Source organism: Pantherophis guttatus, chromosome 6, assembly GCF_059756535.1.
Source record: "Pantherophis guttatus breed Tessera chromosome 6, ASM5975653v1, whole genome shotgun sequence".
Taxonomy (NCBI): Eukaryota; Metazoa; Chordata; class Lepidosauria; order Squamata; family Colubridae; genus Pantherophis; species Pantherophis guttatus.
Window position 1 is genome coordinate 71296945 of NC_142068.1, and position 19201 is coordinate 71316145.

Here is a 19201-nt window from a genome sequence, read left to right on the forward strand (position 1 = left end):
TTTATTCAAAATCCTACTACCCTTATTAGGAGCATTTAAACCGTTAATATTTACAGATATCAAACACACTAATTCCCCCATTTCCTTTTCTCACCTAAGTTTTTACTTTCCCACTGTTATAGCCTTCTTAGCTGTTTGTCTTGTCTCCCTCTGAGGTGCTGTTAATTCCTCAACTTTTCGTGTTCCCCCACCCTTCTTTCCCACCTTTCCTTCTCTCCTCTCCTCTCCCTCTTTTTCCTCTTGCGATTCCTCCAGGCTTCTACTTTCCCCTTCTCCTTCAACATCTAATTCTGACAAATTAAATTGTTGTTCCATGAGTTCTCTTGCTTCTTGAAGACTCCGAATCCTCACTTTCTTATCCCTCCATGTCATCAATAAGCCTTCAGGTAATAACCAACGATACGAAATTGCATTTTTCCTCAGGAAAGTCATCAAAAATTGATATCTGCATCTCTATTCTCTTACTTGACGTGGGATTTGTTTCAAAACTATTATCGGTTGGCCTTTATATGTAATAGTTTTATCCCTTGTTCGTTTATAGAATTCTTTGCACAAAGCTTTCTTGTTAAAATGAATGTGAATTTCCTGAGGGAGATTGTTCCTTTTTTGCGTAGCTAGTGAATACTCTAAATCATCAATATCCCGTTGGATCATGAATCTATCTGCCTCCAAAGTTTCTGCAACTATTTCTCCTACAATGTCATCCAGTTTTTCCCCTTTCTCTTCTGCCACATTCTGTATTCTAAGAAAAAAAAGATTTCTCCATTTCCAGAAAAATTATTTCTTCCTCTAAGTCCCTATTTATCATTATTTGTCTCTTCTCCCAACTGTCTATCCGTCCTTCGCATTTCTCCGTCTTCTTCTCTATCTCCTTCATTTTTTCCTCTTGTTGTATTAATGTCTGTTGTATATCTTCCAGTTCACTTCGCATCTGTTTAATTTCTTCCTTAACCCCTCTCATTTCCGCTTTCACATCTGCTCCCAAGTCCTCAAAATTCTTAGATGTCGACTCCTGGTTTTTAGCCATCAATTCCTGGATGGTTTGTAACATATTTTGAAGAGCCTGATACAGGGCGTCTTCCCCGTCACCGACATATCTTCCGATGTTCTTCTAGAAACTAAATACGTTGAACTTGGAGTTACAGAGGTAGGCAGAGAGATAACTTTCTTATTTGTTGTGGTAATAGTTGAAGATGTAGACATAACTGAAAACAACCACTGTTCCTCTACTCTTTATTGAATAAATATGTCAATCAAGTCTTTTAAATCAAATAAGTTAATCCATCAGCTCCTGATATATCCAAATTAGTCAATTTTCAATGTTTACTATGAGGCAGTGTATATATATCTTTCCCCCCCCCTTTCCTTTCTTTTCCTTTCCTTTTAGTTGTAATATCCAAATCCACCACTAGGTGGCAGTGCAAGACCAACCAAGGGCAGTCTCCGGCTTCAGCAATGGGGAAAAAAGAAAAAAGTGTCAAGTCACGATGTAGCAAAAAGCTCACCTCTTCTGATAAGAGAGAAGTAAAAGAGAAAATCTCACTATGTCTTCAACAAGATCAATCAATTATTCCTCATCCAACAGACAATATATTCAAATAAAAAAGGGGGAGAAGATGAAGTTTCGATAATATCAGAGTTCAAAGGGAGATCAATAACCGCTTCTGAGGGGGGAATAACAGCTAGCAGCAAGAAGTTTACAAGACAGCCATTTCTCTGTTTCAGCCGCTCCCCCAGTAAATGGCAAATCTTATGTTTCTTAGGCAGGAGGTTCAGTCAGATCGGAGCTAACTTAGTAAAGTAGAATTCTTATACCACGCTGGCGGGCTTCCCTCTCCAATTGATATAGTCACGATTTCGGGGCGATCCCACACCGCCCTCTTTCTGCACTGGTACCTTGAGAAGAAATCTGCCGGCGTGCGGGAGAGCCACCTCCTCGCATGCCCTGATGCTTCCCCTTCTTCGCGAGCCTCTCCACAGCTCACGATGGCGCAGGAACAACCGCCAGACACAGAAAAGGGAGAACTAGGATAAGCAGCTATACAATTCCTAGTCCTCCATTTCAGTGTGACGCAACCAGAAGCCCAGGATGGGTTCTTCACATGTTGAGGGCAGAGATGAAAGCTTCAGTAGTTGAAAATTGCCGGCAGTTCTCATGCTATGAAAATGAAGATGAAGCCTTTCTTCACAGACAGCAATGAAACATAGGATCTCTATATTACACAAACAAAGCATTAGTCCAGGAAATATGATCACAAAGCTTCCCCTGCATGGAAAAAGGATGGAAGGAATACTTTTGTGGACATCTATCTGATTCAAATGAAGAATTGGAAAGGACTATCAGGATCTGGTTGAAGAATCAAAATTGTGGAGATCTTTTCTGTAGGTTTTAAGAGGCTTGTCTGTTACTGGCAGAGGTATTTGATGATTATATGGAAAAATAAGTTTAGGGTATTAATGGCACATTTCAAGGATTTTTCCCTCTTGTGTTCATCAAAATATCCTATTTAAACTACAACTAGGTGAAGGCATTACTTTTCATTCAACCCTTAATGGAAGTGCCTCAAATAAAGGTCACAATAAAAACAATCTATAATAGACTATGCTGAAAAAAGTTGCTATTTTGAAATTAGAAAACAGGATCTGTCATTGCAAAACAATCGGATTGTGAAGCAAGACAATGTCTCTAGGAAAGAATTCCAAAAATGGAGCAGATCTTAGTGCCACTCAAACCCGCAAAATGAAATGCAGTGGGACCTCCCTAGCTAATTGTTACTAATAGATTAAGTAGTAGCAGTAGAGGAAGTGTTTCAAACACTTGCCCTTCAGAGTTTAGTGTCAACATGTTAACCTAACCTAACTTCAGTGAGATCTCAGTATTGATATGTTTATTGCAAAACTATGATTTCACAAAGGAAAACCTTCCTCCCGCCTCAAGTCTGGTGCATTGTTTATTTTATTTTTATTTTGTGTTGTAGCTGCTGTGGGAAAAATTGTTTGAAAAGTGGTATATAATTCCTTAAAAGAAAAAGTAAAATAAATTAGGTGCCATGCTTGTCCCTGTTTCTGTAGTGTCAGTGGAACTTTGATGCATATCAAAGTTGACTGAGTAATAATAGAGCCACATGAGAAACTGGGACTGCTGTGGAGGCTGAACCAATAGGGCCCACACGTTACTGTGAAGATACGTAGGCTCACACACATTATCATTCGCCTTCAAATTAAAAGCAATGCAGTTGCATTGCATTCATAGCATTCACTTATTTACATCTGATTTCTAATTGCTAACAAAGGCCAGACAGGGAGAGTTAAAGGGCTGAATGTGACCTGGGGTCCATAAAAGTCCCAGGTCTGATTTAGTTACATTCATTTGGAGGGGATGGGGGGCAGGGAGGAAACTAGTCCTTGCTGTTTTCTTGACAAGGTGTTTTGGAATTGGTTTGCCATTGCCCCATTCTAAAGTTGAGAAAGGTGACCTGCCCAAGGTAATATCGCTGGCTTGCTGCCTTAGGCAGTACAAGAACTCACTGTTTTTCCATTTGTAACCTGATGCCTAAGCTACTACCCAAACTAATTTTCACCTCATCTACATAACCTACATACGTCAGGTACAATGTGTCAGAACTATATGTTTAAGTTGTAGTTAAGAAGATTTATTGCTCAAACCTATACAGAAGAATCTAGTCAGTGTTCAAGGCTAAATTGGGTTGGACTTAGACTGTGGGAATCTAATGATGCAGAAGCCGCTGTGAAAGCCACAGTATGAGAACGGGCGGGAGGACATAGTGCAGGCTATAATACCAACAATGCCTCCCTGAGCACAAACAGTTCAACAGACACCACCCACATCCCAACCAGAGGCACAGGTAGATGACATACCCCGTTCTGTTCAGGCCACACTCCAGGCGGATCAATGGTTCCAGGAAAACCGACACCTGCTCACCCAGAGAGATGGCCTAGCCTGAAAGGGGTTGAAGATCTATGTGCCCAGCACTCTCCGTTGGAAGTGCTGCATTGCTACCATGACGCCCACACGGCCTGGTATTTTGGGTTTCTTAAGACCCTAAACTTAATCAATCGACAATTTTGATGGCAATTTTGGTAGGTGCCCCTCTGTGGGGGCACCCACCCTCTGGAACAAGTTGCCCCCGGAGGTACGGCGGATCCCGGATCTGCGCACTTTCCGCCGTGCCTTAAAGACGTTTCTGTTTCATCAAGCCAGGCTGACCTGACCTAACTTTTAAAAATTGTTTTAATTTTAAATTGTTAAATTATGGATTTTAATATAGGGGTGTTTTAACTGTGGGCCAAATTAATTTAATTGGATTTTAATATTGTTTTAAATTTTGCATTTTCTGTATTTTATCTGCTGGCTGTTCACCGCCCCGAGTCCTTCGGGAGAAGGGCGGTATACAAATATAATAAACAAACATAACAAACAGGATTACATGCGAAGCTGTGTTATATGCACCACCATGAGCGGTTAGCCCTGACTAGATTTCATTGCTTGGCTTTGCATTCATTGATGGTCAGTTTGTGCCAGATCGGGAGATAAAACTCTACAAACCAGGACTGTGTTTGGTGGTATTTCATTCCGACCTTCTGGAACTTGACATCTAGGCTGATAACTCACGTAATTCTGCCCTCTGGCTCTGCCTGCTCTTCTTTTACGCATACAAACAAACAAAACAAAACAAAACAAACAAACAAAACTCTTGCTTGGAGATGTATTCTCAAAATGAAGCAACTGAAACAGGGCATCTGCAGGGAATTCCTGCTTTCATCAGAATAATGCACATTCTCCCCTCCATCCAAGGGTGGATACACCCTTGTCATGGAAGAAGGGCTCGTGTGTTCTATTGAGAACTATGCTGGACATATACCACCAGAAAGTATACTGGAAAGATCACCCAAGCTAAATAGGCCTCAACTGAGGAGCCAAACTAAGAGTAGCCACAAACCCATTAACCATGATAAGACAATAACAAAAAAAGAATCCCATACCAGATTGGTTGTTGCCCAGGTTAATAAGGACCATGGCAGTTGCTGTCCCTGGGCAGCTGTTGAAAAATGAGTTGCGGGATTGGAGAAAGACCTGGAAGCCTACCCCACAAAAAATTCTGCCAGAAAATTTGGGAAACCAACACATGGCCACAGGATTGGAAATGTCCAGTATTCATTCTACTGCCAGAAAAGGGTGACTCTAAAAATTGCCCCAATTATTGCACAATTGCTGTCATCCCTCACATCAGCAAGATTCTGCTTAAAATTATACAATAATGTCTAGCACCAACTATTAAAAGGAAATTACCAGCTTTTGAAGGTATTGTGGCACCATGACCATATTGCAAATCTATGCTGGATCATAGAAAAGTCTCATGAATATCAAAAGATCATTTACATATGCTTCATTGAATACAAGAAAGCCTTTGATTGTGTTGATCAAGAGAAGCTATGGAGAACTGTACAAGACCTGGGATACCAGTACATCTGATCAAGTTGGTGCAATCACTGTACACAAATCAGGAAGTCACTGTGTGAACACCGTATGAAGATACTGATTGGTCTGATTCAGTGGTGGGTTGCCCCTGGTTTGCACCGGTTCTATAGAACCAGTAGTAAAACCAGCGGGAGGCCCCGCCCACCGACCCCGACATCACCAAAATGCTTCTGGGCGTGCGCAGAAGAGCGCACACATGCACAAGCGAAGCGAGCACGCGTGTGCATCCCCATTGCGAACCAGTAGTAAAGGTAAGTGGAACCCACCCCTGGTCTGATTATAGGGTTATTAAAAAAGGGAGAGAAAGGTGTGTGACAAGCTTGCATTCTCTCTCTTTTCTTATTCAACCTGTATGTCAAAAGGATCATGAGGAAGCTAGATATTAAAGAATTAAACACTGGGTTAAACAAACATCAGTTATCTTTGATATGATGATGATATAATTCTCATCTCAGTAATCAAAGAAGACCTGGAACATTTAATCAGAAAATCAAAGAAGAAAGTGAGAATGTTGGTCTCTTTCAGAACATCAAAAAGACCAGGATCATGACCATTGTAAGGAAAGGAAACATCAAAACAGAAATTGATTGTAAAGAAATAGAGTGTGTGGAAAAATTCGATTTCCTAGGATCGCAGATAGCTCAAAGGATTGAATGCAGTACAGAAATAAAACATCAGATTGCATTGGATTGCACAGCAACAATGAGCATGAGCCGAATATGGAAAAGCAAGGACATCAGCCTGGCAACCAAATGTAGGTCAGTTTGCTCTATTATGTTCCTCTTAGCTACCTATGGTTGTGAAAGTTGGACCTTAAAAAAGCAAGACAAGAAGAAAATCAACTCATTTTAGGTGTGGTGTAGGGGAAGGCTTTGATATCCTTTGGACATTAAATATGACTAATAAGCATGTAGTGGAGTGCATAACACCAGACAGGTCACTAAAATGCAAAATCATGAAACAGTATCTCACTTACTTTGACCACATCATGGGAGGGCAGAATTCACTGGAGAAAGGAATTACGTTTGGAAGAGTTAGCAATAAAAGGAATTCAGACCAGCAAAGAACATAGTGGCTGGACATCATCAAAGCTGACATTAGTCAGAGCACAGAAAAAAATCAAAGAAGTAGTGCAGGATCAGAAGATGTGGAGAGCCCTGGCCCATAGAACCGCCAAAAGTTGGACACAACTGAATGGATAATCAACATCATCAATTCAAGTTCTGTCCATTCGGTGCTACATAGAAATTGATGTAAAAAGAAAAAGGGATTGCATTGTCACATCATAATGCCACTTGCATTAATTTGAGCTCTCTTTCAATGTGGATGAAACAAGTTCCTCGGAAAGCCTGAGAAAACTCTTCGATCCAGCAATGATCGAAGGGGCAGCGATCAGGGGCAGCGATCAGTGCGAATCGCCATGAAGCTGGAGCATCCGGAATAAGCGTTGTGCAGGAGTGAAGATTCGGACAGAGTACTGGTACCAGGTGAGTGATTGGCCAATTCACAGGTAATAAAAGAAAAATTGAAAAATTTTACAATTACCCCAGTGTGGAAATAGCGGCTAAATAGCGACAGGGGAAGACAACTGATAGAGAAAAAATACGGAAGTGACAAGCGCTCTATAGGAGAGCCAAAATAAAGACTTAAAGTTGAATATGAATGAAAATGTTAAATTGGAATTTGGACTTTTCAGATTTGGATTGGATTATAAACAGATTGGTTGGATATAAAAGTTAAAGAAGAAGTGGGAAAACTTTCCTTTTCTCCTTTTTGAATTACAAACAAAATGGATACTTTTTAACCGGTTGAGTGGAATTGTGGATTGTAGAGAGACATCTCCAGGAGAAATAAGAGTATGACATTAAACTTTTTGTTTTGAGGGAAAACTTTGAAGCAGTGAAAAAAACAAAACACCTTGAACTTTCAAAATGATAAACTGTGAGAACTAAGGAGGATTTGTGTGTCTATAAGCAGTTAGACTTTGATGATTTAAAAAGGAGGATTATAATGTGGATTTAAATTGGAACAATATCAACCCAGAAAGAATAAAATGGCGTAAGAATTTAAGGAAATGATGAAGATGATGTGCTTGGAAATAAAGGAAATGATTACAATCTTGCATGGAAAATCGAAACGTGATGAATCTAAGACTGAGCTAGAATCAGTGGTGAAATCTAAAATTTGTTACTACCAGTTCTGTGGGTGTGGCTTGGTTGCAGGGGGGAGGTAATGTCACTTGGTGGGTGTGGCCAATTTTTTTTTTTTACTTTTAAAACCATTTTTTCTACAACCTCTTCGGCGATCAGGCAACTCAGCTTGGATTGTCAGAGATTGTAGAAAAAATGCTTTTAAAAGCCTCTGGCGATCCCAGCTGAGCCGCGCGATCATCAGAGGCTTTTTTTTTAACTTTTAAAAGCATTTTTAAGGCCAAAGAGGTTGTAGAAAAAATGCTTTTAAAAATTAAAGAAAAAAAGCCTCTGATGATTGCGTGGCTCAGCTGGGCATGGGGGGGCAGGGATTTTTGCTACCAGTTCTCCGAACCACCTGCCTCCATCGTTACTGGATCAGGCAATCTGGTCCAAACTGGGAGCATTTCACCCCTGGCTAGAATACATGGAAGCTGAAAAGGAACTAACCAATGAAAAACAGGAAAGAGAGATTGATAACGAAGAAGACGACAAAGACAAAGAGACTGACTATGGAAAATTAAACAATGAAATAGGTTGTAATAATAAAAGGGAGAACCTTAAAGATTAGAGTGGGACTAATAATGGGGAATATAGAAAAATGGAAAGAAACAAGGAAGGAAAAGAGGGTCGAATAGAAAAAATATAAAAAGATTAAATGATTACACTGGGATTTACAGTGGAAGTACAAGAAAGAGGGAAAAGAGATGGAAAATAATGGGAAACAAAGGGCAAAAGAAAAGATTTTATGACTTTAAAATACAAAACAAGTATACTGGGATTAACAATGGAAATATAAGAAAAAGGAAAGAGAGAGGAGAAATAATGGGAAATATAGGGCAGAATAGGAGAGCTCAGAATCCTAAAACACAAAAGAAAGGAAGAGGAAGGAAAAAGAAAAAAAAATAGAAGAGGAGAAAGGAAGAAAGGGAAAAAGAAATGAAAGGGGGAATAAATTTAGAATTGAAAGATTTAACAGATAAAATGAATGTTAGAAAAAAGATAAAATAGTGATACCAATTAAATGACTTAAAATGATGGGAAATTATAGAGATGTATGAAGTAAATGAAATAAGATTTATGTTTGATGTTTTATGTTTTAAATATGCTCTATTGAAAATTTGAGAAATTGCAAGAATTGTCATACTTTTAATTGCAGTGTTGGAGGTTTATAAAATGATAAGTTGTAATAATATGATTAAATTTAATTGGAGGAAGTGTAATAAATTGGAATATTTTAAACTATATATTTGAAATGTAATCAAAAAAGGGAAAGAAGGCAAATTAAGATTAAATAAGAACTAATTAGGTCAGGGGCAATTAGAAATGATTAAGATGTGAATTATAAATATATATTGTTAACAAGATAAGAAGAATTTTGAGAAAGAAATTTAATAAATGAAAGAAAGGTCGGGGTTGCCTGGACACCATAGTGAAAATATTAACTTGAAAATCTATACAGCAATAGAGAGAGATGGAAGAAGAAGTAGAGAGATGGAAGAGAAGGGAAGTAGAGAGAGGGATAGAAGAGAAGGGAGGAAGGAAGGGAGGGGAAATCAGAGTAGGAGAGAGGGTTAGTCAGGGAGGAAAAAAGGAGGAGAAGGAGAAAGAAAGGGGAAGTAGTAAGGAGCAGGAGAAGAGGGAAAGAAAGTAAGAAGGAAGGAAGAGAGGAAGAGGGAAAAGACTGAGAAGAAAGATTGCTGTATAACAGAAAAGAGGAAATGGAAGAAAGGCAACCCCGAGCACACATATGAATATATGAAGCTAAAGAAGAAATTATTTAAAAAATAAAAGAGAATAAATGTGAACAAACAGGAAAATTAGAATTTGAGAGCGAATGAAGATGCTGTTTATATAAATAAATATAGAAATATTGAGACATGAATTAAAGAAAAAATAGGGGGGAAAGGAAGATTTTGGCAAAAATTGTAATTGAGTAAACTGTATTTGAACTTGAAAAATTGTATAAGATAAGATATGGCCAATACTCTGTTCAAAAAAAGATGCAGGTGAATGTGGGGGGGGGGGGGAATCAATAAAACTTGATTTAAAAAAATGTGGATGAAACGATAACCTTAATCTAGCCCATTGAAAATAGCCCCAATATATACATTTGTGCTTACTCCAGGGTACATAAATGGTTGAAAGCCAACCACAGAGCACTTGATCAAAACAACTCGGAATCTGCTCTCAAATTGACTCGGTAGAGGAAATTGAAATTGTTACAAAACTCTCTGTGATTAATGACAGATTTAAGTCCTAATAGAAGGAAATAGATTAAAGATACCAGAATAAGTCTTAATTAAAGGACATCAGACTGGAAAAAAATACCTGATCTTGTCCACACTATTCTTCTCTTTCTCATATTTTTTAACTTGTCACTTCATGACATTGAAAACACTTTTTCCTCATCGCCTGATGTGTATTAAAATAGTGAATCTAGCAGACCTCAGAAATGTCACCATACTAATAATTTATCTCCAAAATACCTGTCTTTTCAGGATTGTGCATTCCATTAGGAATTCTGTTTGCTTTGAGATAATAGCCATCACTTGTCAGGATTTCATACTCTTCACTAGGGTATCCCCAATATTGAATGATTTCACTCTGCAAAAAAATAAATCAACAACACCTTGAAAAAGCTAAATAGTATTCCGGAGCATTACTACTCTAACCATTCATAATATGATAAATATTTTTTAAATAACTGGTCACTATCTAAGTATTTTCTGTTTGTTTTTTTACTAGATGAAGCTGCTCCTTCTCTTCCCTGTCCCATTCTTTCCCACTATGTGGGAATAGGAAGGTACAATCTAATGTTTTTCAAACTTGGCAACTTGTAAATGTATGATCCTTCCCATGCTGGCTGGGGAATTCTGGGAGCTGAAGTCCACATATCTTAAATACTGGTATAATTTTTTTCCCTTTGTGCACAGTGAGATGTCCCTGAACTAGAAGTTAACGCCAAGCCAGCTACATATTTTTTATACTCCAAAGTAGTTGTGTCCTGTCGATCCAAACAGAATGTGTTTGGATAGACAGGGTAGACTATTCTATTTTCACAAACAGAATTGTGAAAGAAATACAATTTACAATGGGTGTTTCAGCAATATTGTCATAATGATGATGCCTTTTTAACATGGTCAGTATGAGATACTTATCAAGCATCATGGTAGCCTAGTGGAGAAGACGTTCACTTCCCTACTCAGAAGGTTGAAAGATCAATCCGAGGTAGTAGCAGATGTTTAGAAAAAATATCTGCTGTGAATTCCGTATGGAATTTCACATGGAAGAGCATCCAGACAATAAACACTCAGCTCCAAACAGTCTCCCTGACTCCACCCTGAATTAAGGGATTACATTCATATGGTGAGGAGCCTATAACATGTCAATTTTGGATTAAACGGTTTCAAAAGCAATAATAGATTAGATGCAAGGTATCATTAATTGTGTATCTTACAAAAGAGCCAGTTTGGTGTAGTGTTTAAGGTATGTGAGGGCCATAAAAAAGGCGGGGTTTTTAGTGTGAGTTACTCAATCTGGAAATGAAAGTTGAATAAAACATTTCAGAACTGTCTCCCGGAATAACCAAAACATTCAGGAACTTTAGTCAATTAAACCCTTTTTCTTGATCATCTGGCTGAATAAAACATGAGATCCTTTCCCCTTTACCACCACCTAGATGAGCCATTTACAATGTTCATCAAATGTTCAGGATTCAAATATCTTCCATTTATAGATTTTTCTGAGGTCACCGCTTGTTGGATTAAACATATCACCACCCAAACCAGCCACATTGTGGATCTCTGCAAAGCAAAAACATACAGATCAGTCGTAAAGCTTTGTCAGTATAAGCCTTTTTCAATGCAAGCCTTCTATCTATCAACTAATAGAACAGAAAAATCAAACTTCCATCTTAATTGGCTTTGATCTTTGCATAAGATACAAAGAAACCATCATAGGGCTTATAAAAATAACATCTGTGATCCAAACCAGCAAATTAAGATTGTAATGCCATTTGTATATTGTATTTTATGTAGCTAAGACATGCATAACAGCTTTTTAGGGACCAATAGTAGAGAAGTGTTCTTCACAGTCATAGGGAGACAAATATAACGAATAATGTAAATAAATTCCAATCAAGAATATCTGTATTTCAATATCTGTATTTAAGTATTAAATAGAACTGAAAGGCTGATCAGGCGACTGTGATGGTCTTACAATCTTGCTTTCCCTTTAGTCATTGAGCAAATCACTATGGTTTTAAAACAAAGCATTATGTGAGCGTGACATACAATTTTACTTCCGCATTCGTTGTCTATTAACTCTACTTGGCATAAACCAGTTACGAAACTCATGGTCATGGAACAGCCACAATGCCACTGTGATACTCATAAATGCACTCTACAAGGATTGGTTGCAAAGCTATTTTCTTTTTACAGTGTTGTAGCTTTAATTGCTAAACAAAGTAGTAGGTAAGTGGGACTACTTGTCTGTTAATTCAGTGTTACATTTCTGGGCTAATCCTACTGTCCTAGCAAAATAATCCAATAAAATGCAAAGAGTCCTAATAATGTTTTATTACTCTAAAGCTTGGAGCAGTGGTGGGTTGCCCCCGGTTTGGACCGGTTTGCAAGAACCGGTAATAAAACCGGCGGGAAGCCCTGCCCACCGCCCCAGATGTCGTCATCAGCAACCTGCACATGCGCAGATCCCGTTGCGAACCGGTGGTAAAGGTAAGTACAACCCACCCCTGGCTTGGAGGTTACAAATCACTGCTATCTTTCACTCAAAAGTGCCAGGATTTAGAGCTGTGAGTTTACATAGAACTTACATAACATATTGATTGTATGTAATGTATTGTTACAGACAGTTCGAGCATATGCATATACTAGCAGCAGATTCCCAATAGAGAAACAATTGTTGATAAAGACACAAGGTGGTCACAAAGAGGGACAGTATAGGCATACAATCAAGAATACACTTTATCTTTTTTTTTTTTACCTTGGTTGAACTTCAGCTGTTATTGTAATAGGATGATCCTGTGTTTGGTAAGTAATAGAAATAAAGAGCCCTGGTTAGAAGAAGTTATTAACAGCCCAAAATAGGCAATAATAAAACTCCATTTTTAAGGATGTTACAGGAGAGGCACAGAGAAAGACATCTGTGAAACTAAAGACACAATAAACATACAAATTGATTCAGCTTGACTTATTTAGCTCCCAATGTTATGCATGTAAGCTCAAGACTAACCAATGATTTCATTCTTGTATAAATTAACTCTCTAACTGCAGTACAAAAAAGTCTGGCCAGATATTAAAAGTGGAGGAGTTGGCTTTGATATGACTTCACTGAAACCTGTTTTATATTTATTATGGGAAATAAAATATAAAATTCATATGGTGGGGAGACTATAACATGCCATTTAGCTTGGATTAAATGGTTTCAAGAGCAATAGATTAGATGCAAAGTATCATTAATTACTGTATGTGTCTTACAAAAGAGCCAGTTAGGTGTAGTGGTTAAGATGGTGACCTAGAAACCAGGGGGCTCTGAGTTCCAATTCTGATTGATTTAGGGATGAAAAAACAGGTCAATTTATCTCAGCCTAACTCATCTCACAGGTTGCTGTTGTGTGTAAAATAGGAGGAGGAAGAAGTATTAGGCATACTTGCCACCTTGAGGTATATATGAAAAAAGTGGTATAAAACGAGAGACAGAGAGATGTGACTACTTTCCAAGACTTTGTAGAAATATCTTTGTTTTTCTTCCAATATCTGCAACTGATGTATTATTCATATCAAAGCTGATGAAACTGACATATTCTTTTTCTGACACATAATTAAGAATTACTTATACTGTCCAACTGAGTATATTTACAGTTATGCACACCATAACTGTAAAAACTGTATATTTACTGGGTATACTTTAAGGATCTGAATTCAGAAGAAGTAATAAAGTAATATGTCACCAATCCAAGAACAACCATCCTTTGGTTTGTGCTACTGTTTAATAAACACCTAATGCAGGGGTGAAACTCAGCAGGTTCTGATAGGTTCTGGAGAACCGGTAGTGGAAATTTTGAGCAATTCGGAGAACCGGCAAATACCACCTCTGGCTGGCCCCCGAGTGGGGTGGGAATGGAGATTTTGCAATATCCTTCCCCCAGGGGTGGGGAGGGAATGGGGATTTTGCAGTATCCTTTTGCCACGTGCACCAAGCCACACCACGCCCACCAAGCCCAGAGAACTGATAGTAAAAAAAATTGGATTTCACCACTGACCTAATGCTAATCCTGCTAATACCTACACAACATATAGGCATCCTTAAAACTTGTCACCCAATTAAGGTGGGGGATATATAAATTAAACAAACAAATAAAATAGACAACCATTTCCTACTATGGGACCTACTTTTTAGGACCTACTGTTTTGGGACCTACTAGTCCTAAAACAATGGGGAAGTCCTCACTTGCCAGCCAATGTTTAGTCTCTTTGAATGTAACTAAATTTTGTTATACAGCCTGTAAAATTAGCCAGACTTTGACAATCCAGTGAGGAACTCACCACGAAATGTAACATTCATCTTTTTATTTTTAATGTTTTGTTTGCAATAAAACATTATTGCAAATAAAAATATCCATTCATTAAAGTTCATTTAAAAGGCATCCTTATAAGAAACCTGTTAACAAGGTGAGAAACTGCCAGCATGTAATTGTCCACAAGGCGACTAGATATCTCAACATTTCATCCTTGTTAAAAATGGAATTTTCTGTACTGCTTTTGCTTTATAATAGAGAAATAATTTTTCTATTATCTGCAACACATTCCCTCAGATTTCCTACCTCTCAACCTCAAAGTTTGTAAGTTTATAATTTTTCTTTCTATTGTTCAGGGTCCCTTTCCTTGTAAAGCAGGTATCTAACGATCTGGCAATTGGCACTGCAAATGCACCCTATTTCTCTTTTCCCATATTTATATAATGTTTTAAAGAGAATTTCAAGCAGGAGCTAGAAAATATTATTGTTTAGCTATGACAGCTATTACAGATATGGATGTAATCATTTTCATTAATGGCATTTGCAATATTTTTAAGAAGACATGGAAAGACCCAGATGAGTTTTCAGGTCTTTAGATATCAGTTGTTTTACTTTAAAAATCCAAACAATATTTTTACCTATAATGTTCTCTCAACTGAAGGATTATACTTCAGGGAACTAATAGTTATCTTTTTTGAAAAACTAATAAGCATCTAAAACAGTATTGCAAGATAAAAATATTTTCCATACAAATTAAAGACTAAAATTAAAGAATATACTTTAACTTACCTAGTTGTGCTATCTAGAAGAACTTGAGAGTGAATAGATCCTACACAAAGCTTGCAATGGAATATAATTTGAACATACTGCATATCCAAAAATACATAGATCATAATTACAAGGTGCATAAACAAAAAGGTCCTTATACGCCCAGCCATGATCCTAATTACCTGTATTGCAGCTTCACTCATCCACAGATAGATTAATGTCTATGGACATTGATTTCTTAGTTGCTCTTTCAATTTGATCTTTGAAACAATGTATTCCTCCAGCCGTTTTTAAAGAGAAGGATCAAGACGCAGAACTGAAATGCAAATCTGATTAATCAGTGGAACAGCTTGTCTTCAGACATTGTAGGTGGTTCATCACTGGAAGTTTTAAAGAAGAGCCTGGATAGTCACTTCTCTGAAATGGTGTAGGATCCCCTGCTTGAGCAGGGGTCTGGATTAGAAGACCTCCAAGCAGTGGTGGTATTCAGCCAGTTCTATCTGGTTCGGGAGAACCGGTAGCGGTGGCTGCGGGAGGCTCCGCCCACCCGCCCGGACATCATCACGTCCTGTTTTTGATGCTCTGCGCATGTGTGGAAGGCTCTGTACATGCTCGGAGCTGGCACCTGCGAGTGAAGCTAGCGCTCACACATGCACGCTCATATTTGCAGATCGGTAGTGAAGGTAAGTGAATACCACCCCTTTCAGCTATATTCTGATTCAACTATATCACCGCTTCAAGGTGCTGGTATTGACCTATAAAGCCCTACATGGCATGGGCCCGGGATACTTGCAGGACCACCTCCTACCAGCCTCCCACTGCCCAGTGCATTCACATAGAGCTGCCCTCCTCTGGGTGCTGTCGGCCAGACAATGTTGGCTGGCGACCCCTAGGATGAGGGCTTTCTCTGTGGCCGCACTGACCCTATGGAATGGGTTACCCACCGAGCTCCAGATGGCTCCTGATCTCCGCACTTTCCGTGCTGGCCTGAAGACATGGCTGTTCCAGCAAGCTCCCTGATCAACTACGAGGTTTTAATTTTGGGGATTTTAATTTTCATACTGGTTTTAGGTGTTATTGTTGTTGTTTTATTTGTGTGAGCCGCCCTGAGTCCTTCGGGAGAAGGGCGGCATATAAATTTTAATAATAAATAAATAAACTTCTGATTCAAAACCTGGTCAGGGAATATTTTTGAATGAGTTTGTATTTCTAGGTCAGATAAATTGGTGTATTGATGGTCTGACCAAACCTTTATGTATTTATGTTAATATATTGTAAAAATTGGAAGGAAAGGAGAAGAAAATCAACAGTCAGATGAATGGACACGGTTACAGTGCTGATGAGTATGCCATTGGAAGACTTGAAGGACAGATTGTGATGGAAAAAAATAATTTTGCATGGTTGTTTTATAGCATATAAAGGGTGGTCTGACTGCAATGGCACTTACACTTAATTGATTAAAGGCAGTTACAGGTTTCATTGTTCTTTTTCCATTCCCATTGCTTCACTCAACCAGTCTTTGAGACTCTGTGTGATGTAATTAGTTAAGGTACTGACCTAGAAATCAGGAGCAATCAGTTCTAGCCTTGCCTTTAGGCGTGGAAATCAGACTTTGGATCAGTTGCTGACTCTCAGCAGAATGCACTTCATAGGATTATTATAGGAAAAATAGGAGGAGGAAGGAGCATTATGTATGTTCGCTACCTTGAATTACATATAAAGTAATAAAGGTGGGATTAAAAAAATCAAATAAATAATCAATAAATTTAGAAATCCTAGAGAATAGGTAAAAGAAGATTTGGGAAAATACAGGTGAGTCACCCTGACAGCTAATAATATAGCAGATGGAGATATTCTGACATATTCTGAAATCATCCAACAATGTGACTATTACCAAAACCACAATTATAGGTGGAAGGATACCCTAATTATATGTTATTAGTATATTATTATCACTACCAAAATTAATGGTACTTATGAAAAAGATCTTGAAATAGCAATTGATTGCAAATGGAATACACTGTAAATAGCAATATGAGATGGCTCTTAAAAGTTAAAAAAATGGGCTGTATTAACATAGGTATGGTTTTCAAATTATGCAAGCTAATTGTTTCACTTTATTCCACACTGGTCAGTAATGTGTCCAGTTTGAGGACCATATTTTAAAGGAGAATTTTTAGAAACTAGAACATTCTAGTACTAAGCAGGGGGTTAAATTCAAAGGCCTAAACTGTCAGGACTCAGACAATGATTTTAACTTTGAAGAAGAGGCTCCAGCAGAACCTATGGCCTCAGGAAACATAAAGCCAAGAACAACATAAGGCTCATTAAAATCAGGCCCCATCTGAGCCATGGAACAGTCATCTGAGAGTGACATAAGTTTTCCCAAACCCTGCAACTGGTGAGTAAACAGAACAGAGAATTATTGCCAAAAAGGGGATCTCTTGAGTAGTGACAGTTGGCTGCAGCCTGATTTAACAGGTAGCACTGATCCATATTACTTTGCTGGAAACAACCATCTGATCTCTGGCTCTTACATGGCAATTCATGTAAATTCTGCTTGTGAAATTCTGACTTCTGGACTGGCTGACAACTCTGACCCAGCACTTGGAACCTTGGACTGATTTTGGACTGAACTTCTGCATGCTTCTGTTACAAAGCTAACCATTTAGGCAAGTGTCTATTACAGAAGCTGTATATTGCATTTTAGTGTTGTTACCTCTTTGATCTTGCATACACTGAATTACAAGCAATTTTGTGTGAGTATTTGAAAACGAAAACAGGACAGTTTGTTTCCAGCTCCATTAACTCTTGGCTGACTGGAAAGAGATATTTTTGGTAATGGCCATGCTACAGAAAAGCAAGCAACATGGAACAAGCTGCAAACATTACATGCCTAGCCACTGCAAATAGCAGTAGTATCACCCAATCTTTTGCAGAAAATGCCCAATTGCCAATCCAGAAAAAAAAAGGGATATTGTCCCAATTTCCTACCTTTTAGGCAAGAATGAGCATGCATGGGGAGGATTTTCAAACACAAAGTCATGCAGTTGGTTTTATAATGTGCCTTTGATCTGGAAATACTGCTAGATGGGCCTTGCCATTGTTAAGTCACTTGTGGACAATTTTGCTAAATTTAGTTGATAGATCTGCATTCTGACCTTGTGATAATTTAATCAGCGAATAGCCATATTCAAAAACTGAAATAAGGGTTTCTTCAGTAACTGAATATGTAAATGCTTTCCAGCTAATCTCTCAAAATCTGGCTTGGATTGAAGCAACACTTATTGACTAATTTCAGGTAGGATTGCCAGATCAAGTTCTGGATAAACTAGCAAGAACTGAGTACATGCAGGAATTAGTTCAGCTGTGTTTGCATTGGCATTGGGCATTGACAACAGCAAAAGGTAAGAGCTCGAGCTAACAAGTTTGTTGTCAAGCCTGTAGCACCTCTACCTATGTGAATGACTCACACCTGACCTATCACAAGACCCTGACCTGATGGGACACTCACCTGCCATAACCTTACCATCACAAGACCTACTGATCATACAAAGCCCTTATAAACAGAAGAACACTGACATCCCTTAAACTCTGCTGAATGTTACATAGCCTAGTAATAAAATGTTTGGAAACCAACCCACAGACGTGGAGAATGAACCTTTCCCCTCACCTGTGCATATGTGTATGCTTGAGAAAACCTCTCCAAAAGAACCCATGCAGAATAGGGGTGCCTGCCCTCAACTGAGTGATACAATTCTTTTATTTCATATATTTAAACCATCCTAAACTATTTTAGATTTTTACTCATCCTAACATAAAGGGGAAAAAACAAAATACATTAATACTGGAAAGATGAAATAAAAGAGGTAAGTGAAAGGAAAAAATGTTACTTCTATGGTATGTACATCATAAAACTGGCTTCCCAAAGAAATCAATCAGAAAAAGGGACATACTTTCAAGCATCAGTTCAATGAAGATGTCAACTCTGTATATTAAAAGTATCTGATCAAATATATAATGTTTGAAAGTGCTTAATGATCTGTCCACAGGACACAAATGAGGTTCACTCTGAAGACACTCACTCTGAAGAATTTTTATAATCAGTTTGCCCACTCTTCGGAACAGATAGCCTTAGGAGCTGATAGGGAGGCAAGAGATATCTTTGATTTCTAAAGGGGTTTTCCAGGGAACATTGAATTGATC

The 19201-nt window shown here is 38.3% G+C and overlaps 1 protein-coding gene across 1 annotated transcript in view; it reads right to left on the minus strand.

The window, feature by feature from the left end:
• LOC117673158 (lipase member M-like) overlaps nucleotides 1-15367 on the minus strand; it is a 31912-nt gene extending 16545 nt beyond the window's left edge. Inside the window, exons 1-4 of the mRNA XM_034430354.3 lie at nucleotides 15017-15367; nucleotides 12694-12731; nucleotides 11385-11495; nucleotides 10179-10296 (exon numbers count right to left, since the gene is read on the minus strand). Of these exons, the coding sequence (XP_034286245.1) occupies nucleotides 10179-10296; nucleotides 11385-11486 (220 nt within the window). The 5' untranslated portion in view covers nucleotides 11487-11495; nucleotides 12694-12731; nucleotides 15017-15367. The remainder of the gene's footprint in view (nucleotides 1-10178; nucleotides 10297-11384; nucleotides 11496-12693; nucleotides 12732-15016) is intronic.
• Between the last annotated feature and the right edge of the window lie 3834 nt (nucleotides 15368-19201).